This window comes from Macaca fascicularis, chromosome 3, assembly GCF_037993035.2.
Source record: "Macaca fascicularis isolate 582-1 chromosome 3, T2T-MFA8v1.1".
Classification (NCBI taxonomy): Eukaryota; Metazoa; Chordata; class Mammalia; order Primates; family Cercopithecidae; genus Macaca; species Macaca fascicularis.
The window spans coordinates 162,697,767-162,723,990 of record NC_088377.1 but is presented as its reverse complement, the minus strand read 5'-3'; the positions used below and the strand labels follow the sequence as shown (position 1 = coordinate 162,723,990).

Below are 26,224 nucleotides of genomic sequence, written 5' to 3'. Positions count from 1 at the left end.
CTTCCTTCAGCAGACAAATCAGTTTTACCTAGTTGGCACATTTGAGGATATTTTATATTTAGAATTTGTCACAGCCTTTGAGACAGATCTCAAGGAATAAAGGATATTGTTTATAAAAATCTCAAAAATGATATACATTTAATAAGTTTCAAAATGTTCTGGTAAAAACTTACTTTTTTTCTATACCCAAAGTAAAAGTGTAAAAATCATTTAACTTCCCCACTGAGTACATATTCTGCAATAAACTTAAGCATTAAAGCAATTAATTTTTGGAGACAATTACTGCCATTATTTTCACTGTTATTACCTTGCACTCACATACCACTTTGTAAAGGAGTTATTTTTATTACTAATTATTCTTTTCAGCTATTTGATGAGTGGCGTCTCTATTCTAATCCATTTCTCTCTCCCTGAATCTGCTGAATACTAGGTACTATGCCAAGCACTAAAGATTTGTTTCCTACATAAATGAAGAATAAGCATAATCTCTTCTTTTAAGGATTTCAAAAAGATTTAGGCAAGTAGATTTTTCCTCTTGGTTTTTGTTCTCTTGTTTGCTGACTTTATGTGATTTTTTTTTCCTTCCAATATATTTTCCTGTCATCAGAAGATATTTAACATTACCACAGTGATGAAAAACTCAGCTAAGCCTTGTTGTTAAAGTCTTAGGGATAAAGATTTATAAAATTAAATTCAATAACTCTCTAGGTGCCTGTACAGAAATGAAAACATTTAGAAGATTGCAGGGAGTTTTGCCTTAATTCATGGTTCATTACCCAAAGATCCATCTTAACAATCCTTTCTGCATGGAGGGTAGTGAAGAAAGGGAATACAGCTGTTCTGTCTTTGAACATCTTTACGGCTTAGCTGACTCATCTATTAAAGAAATAATAGGAAACTAAAAAATTAAGAGGGTGCTGCTCTCTATAGATGCTTAAAGTGCTTTGAAAGATTGCTTACACTAGACCTCTTTTCCCAGGCTTGGTTTTTACTCTAAACATCTGTTTATTTTATAAACTTGTGATCAGCAAGGCGTAACAGAAATCCAAGTGGCATTACTGTGCTGGCCAATGGCAGAAAGAGGAAGAGCCTGCAGAGATTAATTTTTAAGAGCTTCTGTGAAGTTCACGGGGCATACACTTCCAGGATGCAGTTCAGAGAAACAACACTTGCTCTTTTCAAGTCCTCAACCGGGCCCCATCCTCATCCCAGCATATACCTTCCCTTGATGGCTCCAGGGAGAAGCAGGCTCCCAACAGGACAGGTGAAGGGGAGGAGCTGAGAAGGGAAACACACACTCTATCCTCCAAAGTACTATTGAGGAACTTTTCGATCTTTCAAGTATCCTGAAGGAGGGAAGAAGGAATGAACTTACCTCACCTGATTTCACACTGAAATCCCTGAGTATTAGCTCACCTCCATTTTTCTGGATATATAATTAACACTTGCCTACTGATTTTCTAGTATTAAATGCAATAACAATTAGCAAATTCATTCATTAGTGTTAGATTTTACCTTTACATTGTCATTATAATACATTATATATATATAGTAGGTATATCTACACATATGTGTGTGTGTGTATATATCTACCTATATAAAGCATTATTTTAGTTAATTATATTTGCATATATCTATGCATTCACAACCCTAGTTCAGAAGAGAAAATATGCTTGAATTAACAACGATGGAATATGTAAATCCATACGACTATCTTCTGTTGTAGAACCTGCTCTTAAATCTTATTTTCCCCAAATGGCAGTTTTTAATAAGCTATTATTAATGAGGTACCTTTAATTACAATGAGGATGATAGACAACGATTCATTGATAAACATTTTTGAGCATCTGCCATGCGCCAGGCACTCTGTGAGGCTCTGGAGATGCAGACACATTGCTTGCCTTTTTGAGGCTTAGAGTCATCTGCTTAAGTTATCATTTTGGCCAAATGAAGATGATCATCATTAAAGAATAGTTTTCTTTACATTTAGGATAATAATCCAAGTTCAGCCTTCAGAATTAATGAATGTACAAAATGACGAATGTACAAAATGACTTGACAAATCTTTTAATAGAACTAAGTTGGGAATGAAGGAATGAAATGAATGAGTGAATGAATTGCTTTTAAAAAAAGACACAAAGTTGGCATAAAGAGTATTAGTGCAAAATAATTAAGTTATTCTACATTAATGTACTTTAAAATCATGTACAGTTACAAGGCAGTCACTCTTTTACTAGAGCAAACGTATATTCGAAATAATATCTAACATCAATGTGGCTGATTATTTTGCAGTTATTGTAAAAGTTTTTAAAGTAAGTCAGCTTTGGTCACAAGTTTATTCAATTACATGCTGGTTATTTATAATTTCTATTTATATAAAAATCATACTTTAAAATGAACACCCTGATGCAATTTTAAAATTTAATTCAAGCAAAAGTAGGTTAAGTAATACATCAACTCTTTTTACAAACTCTCAGGAGAAGACTTTTATTCACATTCTTTCTACAGCTGACATAAATCTCCTGGGCCTAGCGAAGGGCCAGATGCTCAGTCAAAAAGCCTTTTACAAGGTCTGCTTCATAGCCTGCAGTTTTAGACATAAAATGAAGATCAGGAGAACACTTCCTAAGGTTGAAAAACCATACTGTCACTTTATACCTTCTTCCAAAGACATTACTCATTTTTACCTTGGGAATATATGAGCGATCTCACCCAACATTATCAAAGGCACTGCATAAATATTGACGACAAATGAGGCTAACTTCATCCCTGCAACTGTGTCATGTTTCCAAAATGAATAAGGGATATATGCATCTTTTAAAAAGGAATCTTGTACATAACAACATTCCTTTCTTCGCCACAGTTCTCCTCTGCCCTCTGTGCACATTTGTTGATTGCATTGATGTGAGAGGGAACTGCAGGCACTGGAGATGGAAGAATGGTCCCCTGAAGGCCATGGCAGTGGTGGTAGAGAGTTGGTGATTTAGAACTCACAAATCGGACTTGAAAAAAGGCTATGGTATCCCAGACTTCCCTATTTCTATCAAAGCGGCCCTTATCTAGAAATTCAGATTATGACATCTGAATACTGCATTTACTGGAAAACAAATGATCATTTATATAATATTTATCTATATCATGTATATATCATTGCAAAGTAGAGTGGCTGGCTTACAGCAGTTAGGGATAAAGTAGACTCAGGCAATTTCTTCATGCGTGCAGTTAAAATTTTTTAAATGACCTTTGATTCAATTCAATCGAAGAGACACTTATAGGGAGTTGATTATATGCAAGGAATCATCTTCATATAACTTTATATCTGATGTCAAATATGGAATAGCAACACATCTAACGTCTTCAAATATGGGATGGCTGATCAAACAATGAATTAATTTAATTTATGTCTTGACTGGACAAAATAAGGCTTTTGACAACCTTTTCTGCCAGAAGTCACAAATCTCTTCAGCAATACATTTTCATAAAAACAGTGAGTCAACTATGGTCAGAAGTATAAAGAATCTTCAGACATCATAAAACGTTACAGATATTACAGTTGCCTCTCTGTTGGGTAACTTATTTTGTGATTTACAATGGATGAAGGGATGACTTGTGACTTTTCGCTCTAAGAACCAAATTTAAATTTATGACATTTCTTGCAGTTAATCTATATGACCTGCTTTTTAAGACAGACATAGATTCATTTAACCAAAAGTTATAGTTAGAATATTTGTGAAAGGGGTTTACTCTTGAATTTATAGATACAAACTGAAGTGTTTTATAATTCAGTTGAGAGCTTTTTAAGGGAAGACATTTTTAAATAAAATATTTCTTAAAATTGGATTTATTATACTCATCAAGTAAATGATATTGTCTTAACAGCAACAAATAGAGTTGTTTTAAAATCAGATCAAACGACATAGTAAGCAAATATCACATTTGCAATTTTTTTCTTTTTCACATCTTCCTCTGCTTTTAGGTTTGAACATCCTTGGGAAACATCTAACGCTTAAATTTTTAAATACTTTATTCTATAGAAGGGTATTAAAAATAGTTTACAAAGCGTCTATTTTCCATTATTCCTCAAATTTGCATTTCTTGATTTTTTTTTTACTCTCTACAAAGCTTTAACAGATAAAGTATCTCAGCAGAAGACCTAATTGGAAATAAATGAGCTCATAGTTATATCTGTTATTGCCTTCATACCTTCTTTAGCTGCCAGAATGTTCTATAAATGGCCACTGATAACTAGTTTAGTGGGCTTGCCTCATCACACAGTACATAAATCACTACTGATTTAACTAAGTCATTTGGGCTTTGAATTCAGGACTCAGTACACACACACACACACACACACACACACACACAAAATTATGTTTTGTGGAATTTGAGAACAGTGTTTAATAACATGCTGGTATAGCGTGGGTAGTTTTTAAAGTGGGTTTTGGTTTTGTCCTTCACATTAGCAGTGTGAAATTTCTATGTATTTTTTCACATCTAAAAATACGAGGAGAAAGCAGTATTTCTGAGGATGGTTAAGTAATTTAACAGATAAGTTATAATCTATTTGTTTTAACTGAAATAACAAGTACATCAGTTGAAGGGTAAATGAATATCCTCTTGTTTTCTGAAACTTATCTGTATCATCAAGCGTAACTTTGGACTAGTAAGGAAACAATTGCTTTCTCTGCATTGACCCAGGAAGCTGTACTACCTCCCTCTGAGAGGAGATAACAGTATTGTCCAGAATAATCAGGCAAGATCTTGAAAAGATAAATCCCAAGGAGAGGATGAAAATGACAAGAACTGCATGCTTTCCTGTGCTACAACCACAGCTTCCATCTGTCTCACAGAAAAGACAAACACATGAATAAGAAAGGAAATAGCGAATAAAGCATGAAAATCTAAAGAAAACCAGATCACAAGGAGATTTCTTTTTTCATGATTTATTTTCAGGAAATACATAAATAAATACTATCATAAAAATTAGCCTGTTATTTGTACCAGGGTAGGGGGAGCGGCACTTAAACAAAAAGAGGAAAAATACTTTAAAAATTATTTAAAATATCTAAGAGCTTCAGTTTCCTGTTAAGATGATTCACTAGCCCAGGTGAAATGAGATCCAAGCAAGAATTTGATAACAAAGAACAAATAACAAATACTTCTTTGAAAGGGATTCTAGAGCTATCGTGAACTGGTCTGACCAGTGGTAGCCATGGTCAGGGATAAGTGGAGTTGGGGGAGGGGTGTTGTTGGAGGGTACTTGAGGCAACAGGCTGAAGGAAAATGTTTTCGTTTTCCTCCTAACGCTCCCCTGTCATCCCCTAGGACAATCATTGGTTGCTCCTTCCTTGTTAAGGATGCTAAGCCCAGGCCCAGGATTCAGACTGCTGAATTTCTTGGGAGAGAGGATGAAAAAAATGTGTGGAGTTACTGGTCACATGTGGCATTCACTCCTCCACCTACTGTCTGTCAACCCCCAGGCTTGATGATGTATAATGGAGGAAGGTGTGCTTCCTCCCAGGGCTTTTATGCCTGAGAGAGTCTAGGGGGTGAAATTCTGACCAGGAAAGTTACCTGGCTACGAAGGGAAGCAACCAAAAGTTATTTCTTCATGTTTGGAACACATTCTCTCCCTTCTCCTTGGATTCACCTGAAAGGACTGACCTTCCCCAAACACTATACTGGCTGGAATAAATAATGTCTGCAAGAGGACTTAAGCTCAAATGACAATATAGGGAATGCACAAAAAAATACACCTACTTCAAAAGAAAGGCAACAAACTGAACAACATATATTATACGGCCAAAACTGATAGATGAGGAATTTAAAATAAGCATGAGTAATATACTGAAAGAAATAATAGAAGATAGTAGCAAAATAAAATGTGAAAAAGAAATCATTAAAAACAACAAAGAGGAATACGGTAAAAATGTTAGAAGTAAATAAAAATATACTAGTTTTTAAGTGAAGGGAAATGAGCATTTAAGTTATACATGCAGCATTAAATAAATAAATGAAATACAAGAAACAACAGATGAGATAGCAGTAAAGCTACAGTGTAAGAAGGATTTTGATATAATTTGGGTATTTGCCCCCTCCAAATCTCAAGTTGAAATATGATCCCCAATGTTGGAGGTGGGGCCTGCTAAGAGCTGTTTGGGTTGTGGGGGCAGATCACTCATGAAGGGCTTGGTGCCTTCCTGGTGGTGACTTCTCCCTCTATTAGTTCTCAGGAGAACTTTGTTTAAGGGCCTGGCATCTCTCTTGCTCCCTCTCTCACCATGTGACATGATTTCTCCCACTTTGCCTTCTACCATAAATGGAAGCTTCTTGAGGCCTCATCAGAAACCAAGCAGATGCTGGTTCCATGCTTGTACAGCCTTCAGAACCATGAACTAAATAAACATTTTTCTTTATAAATTTCCCAGCCTCAGATGTTCCTTTATAGCAATGCAAAACAGACTGACACAGACTGTATAATTCAAAAGATAAGATTAAAGAACTGTCTTAGAAAACAGAAATGCTTCCAGAAAGCAGATAAGAAAAGCCAAATATAAATAGAAATGGAAGGATCAAATCTGGTCAACAGAAGAAGGAAGAATAAAAACAGTGAGCAAAAATATTTCAAGAAATCATGAAAACAAATTTTTAGAATTAAAGATTAAAGACATCAGACCCAAATTGAAAACACTCAAATCGTAAAAGAAACAAGTCCAGGAGGACATTGTAAACAGTGTGGGGAAGTGAGGATGGTAAGTGTCTTGATATAGCTTTTTTTTTTTGTATTTGAGGGAAAAAAGACCAAAAAAAGGAACAAGTGATTATTTCAACCAAAACTAAAAATCTACATTGTGATAATGGGATTTGGGGAAGTGGTACAGAGACCAAAAGAGTCTTGAGAAGGCAAGGTTAGGAAGCAGATAGAAATATTGAAAAGTCTAAGAAATGAATAGGAAAACATAAACACGAGTGCATGTTTTAAATTAACAGTGACCACTGTATGTTATATATGTAAAGAATGCACAACTTTTAAACTTACAGAAGAATATTTAAGCTTTACAGTGAAAAAGGAAACAAAGTTTAAGAGGGAAAAACAAAAGCACACTAAATAAAAAAAAATAAGATGCCAGAAATAAATTCTAACAATTTGCTCATGCCTTCTTCTTGAGCTGGAAGATTTTCCAAAATTCAAAATTCAATTTATAAAGGTAAATTTTGAAAAAAATCAAGTTCAATCATTTTTGAATCTGTTGAAACTGTGAGAGACCCTGTGCATTCTTTCAGTTTCTTTCCATTTCCTCTTTTTGGTATGCAGAACAATAAAATACTGTAAAATCAAAATTTCTTTAAAATTTATCAAACGTATTGTCATCACTAGATCTCATTTTCCGCCAAGTTGACCTGAGCTACCTTTTATAACTTACTAAACTTTTTGGGATTATTATTAAGTTCTTCCCTGAAATCTTTCCTATTATCCTTTATGTCATAGCTTACTATATTAGGCACACTTGAAAGCTTTATTTTTCACTCAGCAAATATTCCATATTGACTGGTGTAATGCACTAGCATTATGCTTCCTAAGGGTGAAGCAAAAAGCACAAAGGCAAAATTGTATTTCCATTTGTTGCTTTGACTATATTTTTTCTCAAATAAGTGAAAAATTAAGAAAAACAGAGTATAGCTGTGAACTAGCTCTATAATAAGTAGATCAAAGAATTGAACTATCACGATGAATTGAGAAAAAAGAATGTAGCCTTTGTGATCCCTAGTGAATTAAGCTGCTTCCAATTCATTTTTAAACCTGCACCTATTAAATGAAAATCTTTTCTTGCAGCAATAAAAAAGATGTGATCTTTGTTCAATGGGATTTGATAACCATAAAGGTGGGAACATGGCAGCCCAACTCACATTACTTCAGCATACTTGTGTGAAATAATAGCTTCAACTGAGAGCTTACCTTGACAGTGAAGCGTTTTTTCTTTGGCGGATTCCAAACTGTGCCAGTTGAATGAATGAATGCACGCAAAGGGGTTAAGGATGTCACCAACACATACGCTTTAAGAATCACAGATAGATCTTCGGCTCGAAAGATTGTTTCATGTGGAGCAAGGACTGTCGTTTCATTCCTAAAAAAATAAAACAACGTAGTTAGCGCTCCATAATGTAGGGTTGAGTATGTAATTTGCAAATTACCCTCAAGCTTTGTCAACTGCTTCTAGCCTTTGTAGGACGCCCACCTTCAGTGTGTGGATTTCCTTGAACAATTTCAATTGCTTATTAGCATCACCACCAGGTGGTGGAGAGGTACAGCTAGAATGAGTCAAACTGATAATAGTTCCCCAATCCGCCAGATTTAATCAAAGTATTTTTAAAAAGTAAAAAAGGTGGCTGGGCCCAGTGGTTTATGCCTATAATCCCAGCACTTTGGAAGGCCAAGACGGGCGGATCAGGAGTTCGAGACCAGCCTGGCCAACATAGTGAAACCCCATCGCTACTAAAAATACAAAAATTAGCCAGGCATGGTGGCAGGTGCCTGTAGTCTCAGCTACTTGAGAGGCTGAGGCAGGAGAATCACTTGAACCTGGGAGGCGGAGGTTGCAGTGAGCCGAGATCGCATCACTGTACTTCAGCTTGGGCAACAGAGTAAGACTTTGTCTCACAATAAGTAAATAAGTAAGTAAGTAAATAAATAAATAAATAAATAAATAAAATAAAAAGATGGAAAGATAGTATGTAGAATAAAGTTGAATTTAAAAAATAAATATATAAATTAGTCACAGTACCCATGACCTCAGATGCACGGTACCATTGCAACAAAAGTGATATAAATTACAGTTCGAGTGAGACTTTCTAAAACCTTCTACCTCTGCCTACCTTTGCTCCATTTTTTCTTCTCTAGAAAAATGTGTTGTTTTTACACAGTGAACAGGTCACCAAGAATATGTGAAAATACTTTGCCCACTAGTTCAATCTTACCTAATGTCCCTACTCCCAGATAATGAAGAGTTAACTTAAGGGATTGAATGTTAAAACAAACAAACAAACAAACAAAAAAGAAAACACTTCAGGCTACAAAGGAAAAGTAACACCAGTTTAATATTTTGTAATGAAACAAATATGCTTTCATCATAAATAATACTAAAATACATAATTATTTGCTTTTCTACATAATATTTCTAAATGTTAAATATCTAAGTTTGATCAATGAAAGGACTGTGCTATTTATTTTTTTTTATATATATATATATATTTTTTTTTTTGGAGACAAGGTCTTGCTGTCACTCAGGCTGGAGTGAAGTGGTGTGATCACAGCTCACTGCAGCCTCCACTTCAAGGGCTCAATTGGTCCTCTTGCCTCAGCCTCCTGAGTAGCTGAGACTACAGGCATGCACCACCATGCCTGGCTAATTTTTTTTCTATTCTTTGTATAGACGGATTCTCGCTATGTTGCTCAGGCTGGTCTTAAACTCCTGGGCTTAAGTAATTCTCCTGCCTTGACCTCCCAAAGCACTGGGATTCCAGGCATGGACCACTGCACCTGACCTAGTTTTAACTTTAAAATTCTAGGTTGGCACAAGATGCATACGATTCTTCAATAAATACTATTAACTGTTTAAATAATACTTAATAATTATAAAATTAGATAAGGCAAACTTATTTGTGTCTTGGATAATTAAAACCTCTTAATTTTTCACTATAATTTATCTACATTATAAAATCCTTTCCCTGGAGGAAACTTGGATAACTTGATATACAGCAGATACTTTCTTAGATGCTAAGAGCCATTAAAAAAAATAATAGCAGAAAGAATGCATCCAGCCATATTCATAGTCTAAGGCAAAGTCATTTGAGTATAAAATGGAAGCTAAAATTTTATAGTTTTGCATTGTCAAGGTTTTCAATTCAATTTCCTTTAATGTAACTTACTAGGTAAGAGTCCAATTTACCCAAATGTTTATTCTCTGGCAGGACAGGTTTGAATTAATCTAGGAGAAAGTCAATGATGGCATTCTTTATTTAAAAAGGAGAGCTGAAAATTTATGTAAGAGAAACTAATAATTCACACTTGTGAACTCCCCATATCTGTTCTGTGCTTTTCTCTCGTTAGCCGTCTCCTAAAATGCATGCTGGTTATAACAATTCACACTGATTAGCTTACAGCTGTTCATGTCTCCAGTCCTCTGGTTTCCACATACGTGGCTTCACTGTTTTTAAAAGGTGACTCGAAGTATTCGGCTTTAATTGTATTCCCTGATCCAGACACACAGAGGGACTCACTGGAAGTTGCAATTCTGAAAAGATTCAAGAGAGCAGAAGACAGTCATTTTATTGTTTCTTTTTGGAACTGCTTTGAAAATAGAGTATGCTGTGTTAAACTGCAGGGTACATGAGAAATATGCAACCATTTTTCTCCCCATTCTGAATCAAACTTGGCTCCACTAAGTATGAATGCATATGTAGAGAGGCCTTTGTTTGCCATATGTTCTCTTACTACAGAGGAGGAAAACAACTGGAATAATTAATTTCATTTTCTTGCTCAGAAGGGGAGGTAGATATAATGTCTCTAACTGTCCAACATCAAGCTGATCTATCCTACAAAGTTGAGGGATGCATTCTCAATGAGGGGGTGGTGGCTGTAAGAGCAGACTTTTGTTTGTGATGAGAATATTACATAGAAAACTTGAGCTGATTCCGACAATACAATGCTGATATACTAAAGTTTGTTATGCTTCGTGACCTTGGGAATCTCAACAACAGGGCTTTATTGTCTAATAAAATATTAATTATTGTGTTTTAAGGTATATAAAAATAAAGAACAATAATAATGCTTTACTTAAGACCACACATATTGACATGCTTAAAAATAAAGGTATTGCATATACATGATTACAAAAATCAAATATTACAGAAAGCAACCAAATGAGCAGAAAAAGCATCCTCCAGTCCACTTCTATCTAGAACTTCTTCCCACCAAAAACCAATGCTTACATATTAACTTTTAAAATCTGAATAAGTACATTGGGTCAGATGCATATATTTCTTCAATACAAAAGTTGATGTACAATACATCAACGAAATATCAAATACAAAATATCAATGTATCTACATGAACCTATATATGTACGTATTTCTGTTTGTTTTTTTAATTATCCCAAAGAGGTGTTATAATAATATATGTCTGGCTTATTTATACCTACTAACCCATCCTGGCATCCTTTCCATATCAGCATATTCATAGTTATTTCATACATACCTCTTAATAGCTTAGGGTGCTTCATTAAATAAATATACATTTGATTTAGCCATTCTCTATTGTTGTGTATTTAGATTATTTTTGTAATGTTTTTCTTTTGCTATTTCAAAAGCACTGCAATGAATACTGTTATACATCTATTTTGGTGTACTTTTACAAATTTGTCTAGTGGCAGATTCGTATTGGTATGTGCAATCGCCAGGTCAATGGCAAATGCCCTGCAAATTTGTTAGATGTGGCCAGATTGCCTCCCAAAATGGTTGCTCCAATTTCCACACTCTCCAACAGTATCTGGAAGTTGTTTTCCTAATCCCAGGTCACAGTGCTTTATTTTTTAATTATATAATTTATCTAGCTCTCAAAATAGAACAAAGCCTTTAAATTATGTTTCCCTTTGTGCACATTTCATCAATACTAACATAGTCTAATTTAAAACACTTCACACTCTTAAGTAAAAGTCAGCAGAAGTCAAGCTGTTCAATGTATTCCCATATCTCATTATTTAGCACAGTGTGATCTTGCTCCAAAAAGGATAACTTATTTGTAAGTTTTCCCTTTTAATGAAGTTCTAATACATCATAATAAAGGAAATATTCAAATGGCTTTGGTTTTGGAGATGATAAATGAACAGCCATTAAGTTAATTTCTTTTCTTGAGAATCACAACTTTTAAAAAGTTGAAATGTTTACGTAAGCCTTTAAATTTGCAGTAAGAAAATACGTGTTCTTAATTAAAATTTTACTAAATAGAGTTATGTTTTCAGAGTATATTACTAGGACAAGTTTTGTGTCTCCAAAGAGCTGATTTGGAGGCTTCTTTTGTAAAGTATGAGAAAAAGTATAATTTACTCTGATTTCCCTTTTACTTTGCTGCCAAAAAGCACAGAATTGATTTCAAACTCAAGCACAGTTGACATTAAAGAAGCTAGACATATTAAGTTTTTCGCCAAGATAATATCTCAATGGTTTTGAGGAAGTTGTCAAAAAACATGTCAAAAGAATAAACAATTTTATGTCACTTTTTTCTGGTTTAGCTCAAGTGGAGCCATACATGACACTGAAGGGGTCCAATACAGGAATTGCCAAGACTATGTCAGATTTCCACATGAATCTCTGAAACTCTGATCGGATAATAGAAATGAATACTGAGCAAAATAACTTTACCTTTATTTCTATATTTATACATATATCAATACATTCTAGGCTTTCTATTATATTATTCCAGGCTTGTATGTTACTTTTTATTATTCTAATAGAAAAAAAAAACTCTGTAATTAGCTGTCCCCTCTAAAATTATTCTCATTTAACTTGATTATAGCCACAACTCAGATATAAACTTCATTCATATCTTTAAAAGCTGCAAATGCATTTTATGGAATTTCATAAATAATCGTGTAAACATTTTGGTGTCCTAGGCTATCATTTAACAAATAAAGGTATGCCTGGAGCAATATGTCTTGTATCTTTCATCTGGCATAGCCTTCAAGGGCTCTCTCAACAGTCCAGTCTAATCCATTTATTATTCCATTCCCCTTTTCCATGGCCCAACCAACACACTCAAAGAGCCTAGAAATCTCCTACAAACAATGCTCAAAAGACCTTCTGCTTTTGGAAAGGATTTGGGTGATGAGGCTGTATGACACAGTCTTCCAAACAGCCTAGTTCATTAACATATACTTGTTAAAAATATTAAAGTAACTTAATATGGAATACCTAGCATGACTCTTTAGGGCTTTCCTGCCCCATAATATGCAGACTGAATGGAAAGTAGATTAAAATGTGAAATATCATATGGTGAATAGTGCTGTACTTTTATTTATTGGCTACTCTTAGCTTATTTTAGAGAGCCATGAAGCCTGTAACTGTATAATCAGCAAAGTTTACGCAGAACAAAAGTGAACAATTTGTTAGGGATGCATGAAACGTGCTTTTCAATACCTTTTAATATCTGGTTGGGGAAAAAGTATTATGAAAATGATGATTAAACCAGAAACAGGAGACCTGGGCTTTCATTTTGGTTCTTGCCAACCAACAATTAATAGACTTGTGACATTGTTAGGAAGCCTTCTAAAATCCAGCACGTAAACCCCATGAGTCTTCTGAACTTCCCACATCACTGAACACTATAGTGACTAAAATAAGCACTAAAGTAAGTGCTCAGGAAATATTTGAAATACTTGTTCTAACAATGAACTTGTTTTGGGGGGTTAAGTCAATCTATGGCTTAACAAAATCATATTCCAATGAATTAAAAACATTTTATTTGATTATTTCTTTCCCTTCTATGTGGCATATGAGTATATACACCACAGTCAAATATTAAACACTGAAAAAACACTTATACTGACAAAGATTAGCTACCAAATGTATATTGCATTTGATTTAATGTTTTGCCTTACAGCTAATAATTAATAGGGAAGTAATAATAAAAGTATAATTATATTTCACAGATATTTGAATATTGTCTTGCATTTTCATATTAGAAAACTAGATTTAGCTAGCATTTTCTTATTTCAAAATTTTCAATAAAGATAAAGGCCTTACTTAATAGTTAGCAATTAGTTTTGAGATTAGAAGTGTAAATAAGTACCATTTATGAGTGCATTAATCATTCCTCCTGCCTGAGGGCATTGATAAGTCTTAGAACTTAGCCTACAGGTATAAAAGCTCTGCAAATATAACCTCAGAACTTTCACATATAGTAAATAGAAACTGATATATGCACAAACTGAAGTGATAGCCAGGAAATCACTCTGTCAGTCAGGGCCCCAGAAGACAGCAGAGTCAAAGGAGTAACTGAAGAGACTATTAACCACGAGACAATGAAAGAAGGACTGCTAACAAACACATGGGTATAGTTCAGGAAAATCAACAAGGGGTAGAGGAGCTCCCCAGGGCCTACAAAATGTGAAGCTTTTACCACGCTTAGCCCAGGAAGGAGAAGTTTCCAGAACCAGGCAAAAGCATTGTTATAGGAAAGGCCATGAAGAAAGACTGTGGCTACAGGTAGAAGAACACAGCCACTTTCAAGCCAGGGTCCAGAGGGGAAGGAGCCAGGCAACAAATACTCCCAAATTATTTCCTCCTGTCCTCAATCTCTCGCTAGATGCCAGGGGACAAGGATGCCCTGTGGATGCAGTCTGTGGAGGACGGCTCCCTGGAGAAGGATGTAGAGTAAATCTGAGGGGCAAATAGAGAATATTCAGCACAAACTCTACACAGTACTTGGTAAATACAAGTTTTGGCCTTAGTCTTCTCAGTAGCCACATGTCCTAGAGAAACAAACAACTGTGTGTGTGTGTGTGTGTGTGTGTGTGTGTGTGTGTGTGTGTGTAAAAAGAAAAAAGGAGCAATATTAGCTTTGATTTCAAATAAGAGCATTCAGATATGGCAGCAAGGGATAGCATAGGTTGAGCCACATAAAATTGCCTTTTGTTAGGTAAAAAAAAAAAATTGTTGAATGTTGATCAAATATCAGCAATTTCATAATACTCAACCTAATTTTTTTTTCCTTCATCATGATGCCTACAGTGGGGAAGAAAGAGTGACTAAACATACTACTGTGAAAAAAAGTTACAGTGGCTAGAATGTCAGTGGGTAGAAATGGCAAAAGGGGGACCTTGAAATCATTCAGTGAGTGTTTGGCTCATGCTTTGAAAACAAGAGAAGCCTAGTCTAAGTTGTGCCAGTTGCTAGAAGAGAACAAAAATCTTCAGCTCTGAATCTGTTTTCTCTTTGTATGATGCTGAAAAAGTCTAGCAGCAAGTAGACTAAAAGAATAAGTAGATGGTGTCTAAGTTCCTTTGCAATCTTCAATCTCTGTGATCCTAGATACAAAGTTATGATTTAAATATGTGCTATAAATGGCCTAATGGAGAAGATAAGTGGCCAGGGTCTCAGCACCAGAGCTGAAATGCAGTCCCTCTGTGGATTTGTCATGTTCTGGTAATTGTGAGTGCTCCACAGGGTCAACCAGCTCCAGTTTCATTTGAGTGAGACACACTAAGTCTTGTGGGAAGAGGCTGTAGCTGAAGAAGCTCCTATCCCCTAACTAGTATTTGAGGAACATTAACCACCCTTTCACCTCTTATGCAGTGTATAAAATGGTGAGAAAACATATCCCAAGGTAGAGTCGAGGTTACAAGCTTGATCACTCATTAGAAGTTAGAAGGTAAGGGTTATTTTGAGTGCATCTAAGGGTATTCTCAGTTCACTAGACTATAAGCTCCATGACGGCAGAGATTCTAATTTTTTTTCTCCACTGAATGACTAGTGCCAAGCACACCAAGAACATCCTGGCAGTTAATTTAGGATCTCAGATACATCTATATTTAATACTTGAACTCTAATTTCTTCTTACCCAAGTAACCAGATGTATTTGCAGAAATGAAAAGAGTAAACAAGCCAACTGCTGAGCCACTTCACTGGATTTGTACAATGCAAACTTATTGTTCAGACCTAGGAAATGTGCATAACATGGGATTGGTTTTCTCTCGCTACCACAATGTAGTGTTAGATTGGCACAATACCATATACACAAGAGTAGGTTGTAACAATCGTACCAATGATGCCCCAGGAAGGGATCCACAGCTCAGAGATTAACTATTTAAGACCAAGAGGCCTAATATCGGCAAAGACCCCTGGAACCCACAGTGAGCACGGGAAAGCATAGGAGAGAATGTCACCAGCATACAGCCAAAAGGAAGGCTGCTCCTTACAGGGATACTGAGAAAGTGAAGGATTTGGGGACCTAGGGTTCATTTGTTTTACCAAATTGCCTGAAATTGGGCCCAAGAAAACATGGGAGAAAACAATAAAGATGCATATTCTAATTTGTCCAGCACATTTTAAATAGTTGCTAAATAATATTTTTCCAAAAATATTTTACAAATAATATTATAAATAACATTTATTTTTAAAAATACTAATTCATGTCTATTAATAGATGCCTATATAGGTATAATTATGAGTTAATTTCTTTACTTTTCTAAATTCAGTCTCTTTATCTGGAAAATTAGAATAATAAGAATAGTAATAATAATAACTTACCTCATGTGGATGCTGGCAGAATTAAATATGAAATCCCCTTAAAGTGCTTTGCACAGCATTTGACTTATATGCTGAAAAAGTGTTACACAGTTACTACTATTAAACAGTAGTTTAATATAGATTTTTAAAAAATCTAGAAATCTTGTTTCTAACTTCGGAAATTTCAAAGAGTAGCTACAATGTTATTCCCTTTGAGTTTAACACTAAGAGGTTCCCACCACTACTCACTATCAGATAAAAGCGAATCCATTAAATCCTCTTACAGCTTTCTTAAACATCTGGTATTTGACATTACTCTCTTAAAAACAAGACCAAAATAAAATACAGTATCTTTACTTATACATGGCCTGTAAAGACACACTGTGTTTTTAGTGATCCTCCTCAAATTTAGCATTGCAGTATCTCAGGAAAGCAATTAATTTCTTGTTCTGTTCACTTCTTTAAAGGAATTCTGTATTAGGTTATTATGGATGGAGTAAACCTAGGACTGAGTCAGTTACTTCAGTATGTTTTTTTCAGTTACTGCAGTATTTAAGTCTGTTCCTCTGTATTTTGTTCAGAGACATACTTCTTTTAAAGCAACCAACACAAATTAAAACAGAAATAGCTTGTAGTCAACAGATTTATGACACCTAGACAAAACTCCGCAAACTATTTCAGATCTACACTTCAGCTTAAATAGTAAAATTTGGGGATCTGTGTACTCTGAACAATTCTATGCTTTGCCTTTTTTTTTTTTTTTTTTTTTTAGATAGAGTCTCGCTCTGTCACTCAGGCTGGAGTGCCAGCGGCAGGATCTCAGCTCACTACAACCTCTGTCTTCTGGGTTCAAGTGATTCTTGGGTCTCAGCCTCTCGAGTAGCTGGGATTACAGGCAACTGTCACCATGCCTGCTTAATTTTTGTATTTTTAATAGAGATGGGGTTTCACCATGTTGGCCAGGCTGGTCTTGAACTCCTGACTTCAGGAGATCTGCCCTCCCTGCCTCCCAAAGTGTTGGAATTATAGCCGTGAACCACTGCACCTGGCCTAAACACATCGATTCTTTAATAAATTTTTACTTTCATTTTACGCGAATAGCATTGGCCGGAGTATCTCTGAGAGAATGGATATACCAAACACATAAAGGTATTATTAATACAGAATTCTAGCCTTAACCTAGGCAACTCATAATTCATTTATCAACATCTGACATTATTGTATTACTACTTGTGTGACTTTGATAACAATATTTTATTCTCTATGGTTTCAGAATATCTTTCATATGATGTTATCATATCAGTGTACATCAAACCACAGATATGAATAGCATGGTATTTCTATACAGTACTCTTGGCAGAAAACCAGTAACTTTCACTTTGTTATAGGAAATGAAGTGTAGTCCGTGTCCCAGTGGAAGTGGAAACACAAATTGACCCATAAAAATCACCAGATTAATGACACAGCAATGTGCTCTAAAGGGGTAGTCACTGTATAAAATTTCCACCAACTAACCAATCAATCAAATGCTTAGGGAGCACTCAGTAAATGCAAGCCATGAATGCTCTGCTTTCTAGTCTTTTTCAGTGGAAGTGTCAAAGTCATGCAATTCTACAGAAATAATTTTCCCCATGGACCACTCTATGTTTTGACCATGACCACATAAGAACCTTGAGTTCTGCTCATTCTTCTCGGTTATAAAAGCTGTGTCTAGACTACTACTTCAATTTTCTTGCCCTATGATTTTGCTGCAATGACCAAATAGCATGAAAGACTGTTTTATTACTTTATGGCAGCTTAATTTTCCTTTGATGGTTTTCTGCATGAATTTTCCAGGGGAACTGACATTTTTTTAAAAAAGAAAAATGCTTGACTACTGCAGCAAGACCAAAGGTGGATAATTTAGTATAAATTAATGAGCATCATTAATAACAATTTAAAACACAACCTCCAAAAAATATTAATACATAGAGTGAAACAAATATGGTAATAGAATGGCAGCCTAAACCCACCCACTGTGAAAAGTAGTTTATCACTTTATTAATTGTAAACCTTTTTCTCAGGAATATTTTCTGGAGTAGCTATCAGATATTATTGAAATAATTTAAGTCAGAATAATAACTTACTAGAACGCTATAACAGTGATTTCAAATTTTATACAATATTTTATTTATATACTTATATATATGAGAAAGTCAATTCTAATTTAAATGTAACACACAAACACTAAGGGTCATGGCTCCTATTTAAATGAAACCATGTGTTAATATATTTTTTATTTAATGGCAACTTCACAGGCAAATTTAACCTTCAATTTTTACCTGGGATTTTTAGTATAATGAAATGTATACAATATTCCTGTTAATTTACCTCTATTTCTATGTTATTTAAAAGTAAACATATTATATGTGAACCAAGAGCATATTTAAAATATCAAGATTTTTGTAATATCTAACTGCCAAAGGGAGGTAAGAATATAGACCATGGAGAGACAAGAGCCAATGGCCACAATGAAATCTAATGAGGGTTGGAGCTCCAAATGCCAGAAATAGGTTAAGAACATGGAAATATGTCAGAAGAGATGTTCTGTTAGGATTACTAAACCATTTTGCCTTGAGGTTCTTTCCCTCAAGTTTCTCAGTGATATGATTAGAATCTGAGGGGTTCAGGTTTGGCTGAGTGACATATAACACAAGAGTTCACTCCTAATAGATGAGGACCCAAGGGCCTGAGTCACAAGCCAGGCAGAACCTGAGAAGAGTTTCTGAAATGGTGTCTCAATTATCAGCCTTAGCTAGTTATCCCCATCATTAGCCATGTACATCGGACTATCTTATATCTTGTATATGACTAAAGAATTATCCAATTAATTCAGCCAAGAGGGGAAGGGCCTTCCTATCTGAAGTGCTAAATAACTGCTGGTCTTTAAAGATGTTAATGAGATGATTAAACTTTCTTTTTTTTTTTTTTTTTTTTTTTTTTTGCCTATTTTTGTCTAGATTTTAACCTTTGAATTTAACCTGTTTCTTTTCCAGGTAAAATTTAAGCCAGGACATTACATTCAAATGACAACCTTTTTTTTTTTTTAGATGGAGTCTCGCATGGTCACCCAGGCTGGAGTGCAATGGTGCTATCTCGGCTCACTGCAATTTCCGCCTCCCAGGTTCATACAATTTTCCTGCCTCAGCCTCCCGAGTAGCTGGAATTACAGGCGCACACCACCACACCCAGCTAATTTTTTGTATTTTTAGTAGACACCAGGTTTCACTATGTTGGTCAGACTGGTCTTGAACTCTTGACCTCGTGATCTGCCCGCCTCGGCCTCCCAAAGTACTGGGATTACAGGCGTGAGCCACCACACCCACCTTCCAATGACTATTTCTATAAGAATATTCTTCCAAGTTTTCTGTAATCATCTCATCATTTGTGCTGGCAAGATGCTTTTACCATATATATGAATATACATACATATGAATTATTTTTCACAAATTTAACATACGCTAACCCAGGCTTAGGGTTTTGACATCAGCACCTTGTCTCAATTAACACCACTTGTTTGCATGACCCTGTATAGCAATCCTAGACTTGAACTTCTGTTTTAAATTGCTAAATAAATGCCTAAGAATAGGTGGATGATGGATAAGAAGTCATTTATATCTTGCTATTTCTTACCAAATACATTAAGTATCTTAAAGAAAATAATTTTGTAGCACTCAATAATGTCACAGTCATTTTCAATAAATTAGGGAAGTGTAGTCCTAGCTTTAAAAATCCTGTGAGCTCGGGCCAGGCATGGTGGCTGATGCCTGTAATCCCAGCACTTTAGGAGGCTGAGGCAGGTGGATCACGAGGTCAGGAGTTCAAGATCAACCTGGCCAAGATGGTGAAACCCCATCTCTACTAAAAATAAAAAAAAAAATTAGCTGGGCGTGGTGGCAGGCGTCTGTAATCCCAGCTACTCAGGAGGCTGAGGCAGAGAATTGCTTGAACCCAGGAGGCGGAGGTTGCACTGAGCCAAGATCATGCCACTGCATTCCAGCCTGGGCAACTGAGCAAGACTCCATCAAAAAACAAACAAACAAACAAACAAAAAACACACACACAAAGAAAGAAAGAAAGAAAAATCCTTGAGCTTGAACTCTTTGCGATATTTTGGAAGTGCAGACCCAGCCAGTAAAAGCTGAATAAAAGCCTGACTTGTAAGTAGTAGAGAGAATTCAAGACGGCTTTAAGTTAAAATGGGAAATTATCAGATAACAGTAAAAAAAAAAAAAAAAAAGTCAAAATACAGATACCCCTCTTCCTTCCCTCTCTAAGAAAGGAGGATACAGGCTAATTTGGGAACCAAGTTTTTATTATGTTGTTTGAAGTAATGGGAAATAATAAACTGATTTATTAATCTATATCAGTTTGTTGGAGAGAGAAGAATGGACAAAAAGACCAATGAAGAGAGATATTGGGCGGGAGAGTGTTTTAGTGAGCTAGAGGGAGTTGCTTAGAAAGAGAAGAGGGTTATAAAAACTGAATTTGGCAAAAAATTTATTGTGTATTGAGGATGCTAATTCCCCCTTTGCTGCCTTTTTGTTTGCACTCTCCCTTCCCCTACCAAAAAAAAAAAAAAAAACTATATTAAAATTCCAACTCCTATTCACGACTTGGGGAATCAGATCTGTTGTTTACTGGACGAAGAGGGGATTGAGTGTTTTGTTCGTTTATTTATTTACTTGCTTAATACAACATAATGCTCAGCTTTCTCTCTAAGGGTTCATTTCTACCTAGGTCCCCTGCTATGCCTGGCTCAAGCCCTCATGGCTGGGGTTAGGTTCCCTTGCCCGAGTTTGCTTCTGGGGCCAGCCAGTGAAGAGTGGTGGTCATTGGTAGCAAAGCAAAATCAGATTTAGAGTAAAAGTGCATGAAGTTTCTATTAGGAGAGAGGGCAAACTCAAGAGTGTTCATTCAATTTCATGGATCTGGAGTGAAAAGTGGTAAAAGTTCATGGCCACCATTATCCATCAAATGATTTTCAATTCAGGTTTTCAGCACTGGGCTTCAAAACCACTCACCTCGTTTCCAACTTGCAGTGACTGCCACTTTCTTGGAGAAAGTTGCCATTTCCTCAGCATTTTCTTCTATCCCCTGAATCTGTCTGTTCCAACCCAGATCACTTAAGAAATTTGTAGTATCTACTAGTCCCAGGAGTCTGAGTTGACATTTGGGCACATGTTTCTGACTAGATATTTTCAAAATCAACATAAGACTCAAATTTTTTTGTTTTCTTTCCAGTTTGTATACTTTCCCTCATGAGCCATATTCTACATAATTGAGGGCTTTTTATTGACAAATGGCTTAAAATGTTGTTTCAATGGCTTTGTAACAACAAAATACCCTATTAAAATCTGTCCATGAGGTAAGGTTTCCCTTAATTAAAAACTGAGTACACCTGGCACATTTCTTATTTTGCTCTTGACACAACAAATGTGTAGATTTACCAATAAATCACGTAATTGGAAAAATTTGGATACCATTTTGTGGATGGCATCTTTGCTTTTTATAGCCTGCTACAAATACAGTTGAAAGTTCTTTCCCTTAAATGACACAAAACTGTTCTAAAATTGGCTGTTGGGCTGACCTACACGGGACTGAGGGAAGGAATCTAGAAACAGAAACATTACAAAATACTGAACTGAAGAAGACAGATTAAGCATAACCTTTCTACTCAACCATGTCATCTTCCTCCCTTTCTTCTCAATTCTGTATTTAGATTCAAAGTAAACCTTCCTGCTTCTGCAATATTTGGATCACAAGAGCATAAATAGTTATGGCCTTATATGTGAAGGTTAAATACAGCTCTGTATCCAAACTCTGTTCAGGAGAAATAGTTCAGGTTCAATTGGGACATTGTTAAAACCCAGGGGTACTAAACACACCACGACAACCCCCGAAATAGGAAATGGTAGAAAATACACCTATTTTTTGTTGCTGTTCTTTTAAACCCTATCAATGAGAGATGACAAGATGCTATTTGGTTATTATTTATCAGTGTAGTGCAGTTTTAGTGTGAAACTAATCCATGTTCAATGAGGAGTCCACTGTGTCTGACCTGGACTGGCAAAACTGTGAGTGAAACTTAATAGTAAGGAATCTCTCCTAAAGAAAAAAGAGGTGGGTGGCAAGAGAAGTCTAAGGATACCAGGATGATGAAAGAGAAAGGCACCTTTTTGTATGCTGTTCTTATATTCCATAGGCTCCACTTCCACTCCGGGTTTTAGGTCAAAAGCTAAAACAATACTAAAACATTTTTTTCTAGTTATATGTGAGAGGTTGAGACGATAATATTACACTAGAAAAAACAATAAAATAAAGAAGGATTTTGCCTACTGAAGTGAAAAAATCCAATTTATTTTTGACTTATTCAGGCTTTGGAAAACCAAAGAGATGACAGGCCCTGGGTAGGACAGTGACTGGTACAGCGGGATGTGCACCAGCAGTTTCAGTTTCAGCAGCAGCAGGAGGAGAAGCAGGTACAGCATGAATCTCAGTGTCCCTGACCCTGGACATGGCACCTCAGCACAGACACAAGCAGCTGCAGCAGCAGGACCGATGCCACATGGAGCCCAGGGGCAGAGTGCCTTTGGTGGGCATGAGCAGTAGTGTACATCAGCAGCAGATGGCCATGGGGGACTCCAGCAGAAGTAGAGTAAACGGTGAATAGTTGTAACAAGTATGAGAGGATTGTACTTATGAATACATAGGAAATGCTCTCTGAGACAAAGGGAGCATTTGGGGCCATCACAATGATGAGCAATGCTACTGAAATTTAATGGATAAAGGCCACAAATAGATTTGTACCTTGTGCAAGATAGATCTGGTATTTCTTTGGAATGCACTGGTAAGATATAAAGTCTAACATTTGTTCAAATGGTTAGGCATTCATTCTCATACCAAAACAGCTGCTAGTATGCTGTGTATCACCCTGTGCAACAACACATTGTCCCCTGTCCCACATCACTTTTGAATGTCTCAGTGGATACTGATGTGGATGAAAAGCCAGTTGGTAATTATTTGAACCTAGAGCTTGATGTGGTTTTGCATATAAACTCAGTTTTACTCATTTTAATCAGTTTTATTATACACTGAATTTTGCAGAAATGAAATTCCATGGCCAAGCAAGGGAACACTAAGCTTTGCTTTATTTGTGACTTTCTCCAGAGTTGTTTCCATTTTGGGAAGGCACATCACCAATGGCAATGTGACCTATGGAATCTTAGTTTCCCTCTATGATACAACCACAGCAATTTGAATTTGTAGCTGTCACATTCAGGGTGATTCTAAAGATGAGTGGAAGCATCTGACTATTTCATTACACCCTATGGTGTCATCATGCATAAATACTTACATATTGAAATACATGTTGTTATATTATAAATTACTTTCACCTTAATTTTCCTTTATAATAGAGTTGGGGTATTATACTAGTTTGTTAAAATTATGTGAATAGGAGAGTTATAGATATTTCATTCTGATCAACCAAGTGTCAATGAATATATATCTATTTTCAAAAGAGAATCTGGAGTCTGATAGGAATGAGAGAATTGCTTTATGATGACTCAGTAGTGGTCAGTGACAGGATGTTAAGGGGAAGGAGCCTGAAAATAGCAAATGTAGATAGAGGCAAAGAAATATTTTTGTAATGATTTTAGAATCCAAGTTCTATCTCCAGGTTAGTGAGTCTTAAAAACATAAGTCTCACCAAACTAGATTAAAGTTGTAGCTACTAATTATAACTAACAATATATCTAGTATTATAAATAACAATATATCTAATATAACAATATAACTAATAATGTATCTAATTATAATTAGATACTTATCAAAAAAACAATCATAATACTCAACACTTATGGGGTGCTCACTCTGTGCATTGTTCCAAGTACTTGAAACGTATTAACTCATTCTGTCCTCTTAGCAACCCTAGGAGACAGAGTCATGACCATCCCTACATTGTAGACAGAAAGCTGAAGCACAGAATACAGCCCCATACCATCCTGAAAGTGCTCAATCTCGTCTGATTTGAGAAATTAAGCAGGGTCGGGCCTGGTTAGTACTTAGATGGAAGAAAAGCAAAGCACAGAGAAGGTACAACTTGCCCAAGGACACTGGGATATCAAGTGGTCAGGACAGGATTTACACATATGCAGCCTGACTCCATCTGTACCTCCCGCTATCCTCCAGCACCTGTGCAATCAGGTCAAAGCAATTACTCATTCTGAAAACTATTTTCAACAACCATTAATTCCACAGAAATCATATATTTCCCATAAAATATAATTTGGCTGTACTTGCATTCATTAATTAACATTCCCAGATTGCTGCTATACAAACCAGTTTGGCAGCACAATCAGTGAATTCTAAAGACATCATAAACCCTCCCAAGAAGACCAGAAGAACAGCTTCAAAAAGCTAGGACAACTAATTCTTGGCCCTTCCAAGTGCCCCATGCAGGAGGGGGCCACTATTATTCTGGAGGCCCAGACCTAATGCTGGTGGCTACACCCACATCTGACTCATCACGGATCCCAGGCATAAGACTGCACTGTGAGGTCTGCATTGGTAAATTTTCTATGCTGCCTAGAAAGGCTGTAGATGGTTTGAGGAGCTGAGTCTGGAGGAGGAACATGAGAAAAGAGGTAACAGAAAAGGGTAAGGAGGACCCTCAAGGAGGAGAGTGCCAGTGAGAGCTGAGGACTGGAGCTTCTGACTCTCCCAGTGCTGGTCATTCCCATCTGCTGCTGAATGCCCTATACAGACACTAAGACAAAGCAAGACAAAGACAGACAATCTTCTGCCTTCAGCACATTCACTTAACTTCTGCTTATGCATAAGTATTATTATAAATAAGAAATTTAAGGGATCATTTTAGTTGATGAAATAATAATAAATAATAATAGAATAGGTAAATTCAGCTTCTCATTAGGCCTAGCTGTAACAATTTTCTTTAAATAGCTCCTTTCTTATTTTCTTATTTATAAGACAGACTTAAAATACAGTATAGTGGTTCAAGTTTCTCATAAAGTTATAGCATAATACTTTAGATACGGATATGCTGCTTTATAGCTGTGTAGCCCAGAAGTTCTTGGAGGCTTCATTTACTCATCTAAAAAAGGCATGAACATATCTGTCTTATAGATGGTTATCCTATAGATGGTTTAAAGAAGGAAGTGTATAAAGTGCCTGACATAGTGTCTGACATATAAGTTAAAATTTTAATGTCATCTCCTACTATTTTTTTAGGCTAATCTATCTATAAAATAATCCTGCAGCATAACATCATAAAGCCCACCATAATTAACTAGAAAACAAACCAAAAACAAGTACTAATTATGTTTTCTCATTATACTCAACCCCTAAGTTGTACTTACTTGCCTATTTCTCTCTAACTCAGAATACCTCAAAAAAGCACATTATATATTATTGTGACAGCTTTATGTTGAGGTAGAAAACAGAAAACCTAATTCAATTGCTTTCCACAAATCAATCCATGGATATCCAGAGTAATATAGACATAATCTCTTATATATTACTTTCATAGATTCATAATATTCTTTTATAAAGCATTTTCATAACTCTATAAGAAAAGAATGGTCAGTTTAATTATTTCCATTTTACAAGTCTAGAAAAGCAGCTCAAATGGGCTAAGGACTTTTCCCAAAGTTACATGACTATGTTTAGCAGCTAGGTGGAACTGGAATTCGGTGGCTGCAGGCCTGGGCCATAGGATTCCTGATTTCTGCCATCACTTTAAATTCCTTCCTTCAGGGTTAAAATTCATATCAGAATATACATACATACATTCTCATAGATGCTCAGAAATAGGTGAGGCAAAATGGGCCATGAAAAAGCCCTCTCAGCTAATATGAATGAATTAACTGCTATAGAGGGTTGA

General features: G+C 35.8%; 1 protein-coding gene across 18 annotated transcripts in view; it reads right to left on the bottom strand.

Moving 5' to 3' along the window:
- The window catches only part of CPED1 (cadherin like and PC-esterase domain containing 1), a 310,448-nt gene that overhangs the window by 192,499 nt on the left and 91,725 nt on the right, over positions 1-26,224 (bottom strand). For all 18 annotated transcript variants that reach the window (XM_005550620.5, XM_074035873.1, XM_065542507.2 and 15 more), the window contains 2 exons: positions 10,160-10,292; positions 7,958-8,126 (listed from right to left, as the gene is read on the bottom strand). In XM_005550620.5, the coding sequence (XP_005550677.3) occupies positions 7,958-8,126; positions 10,160-10,292 (302 nt within the window). The remainder of the gene's footprint in view (positions 1-7,957; positions 8,127-10,159; positions 10,293-26,224) is intronic.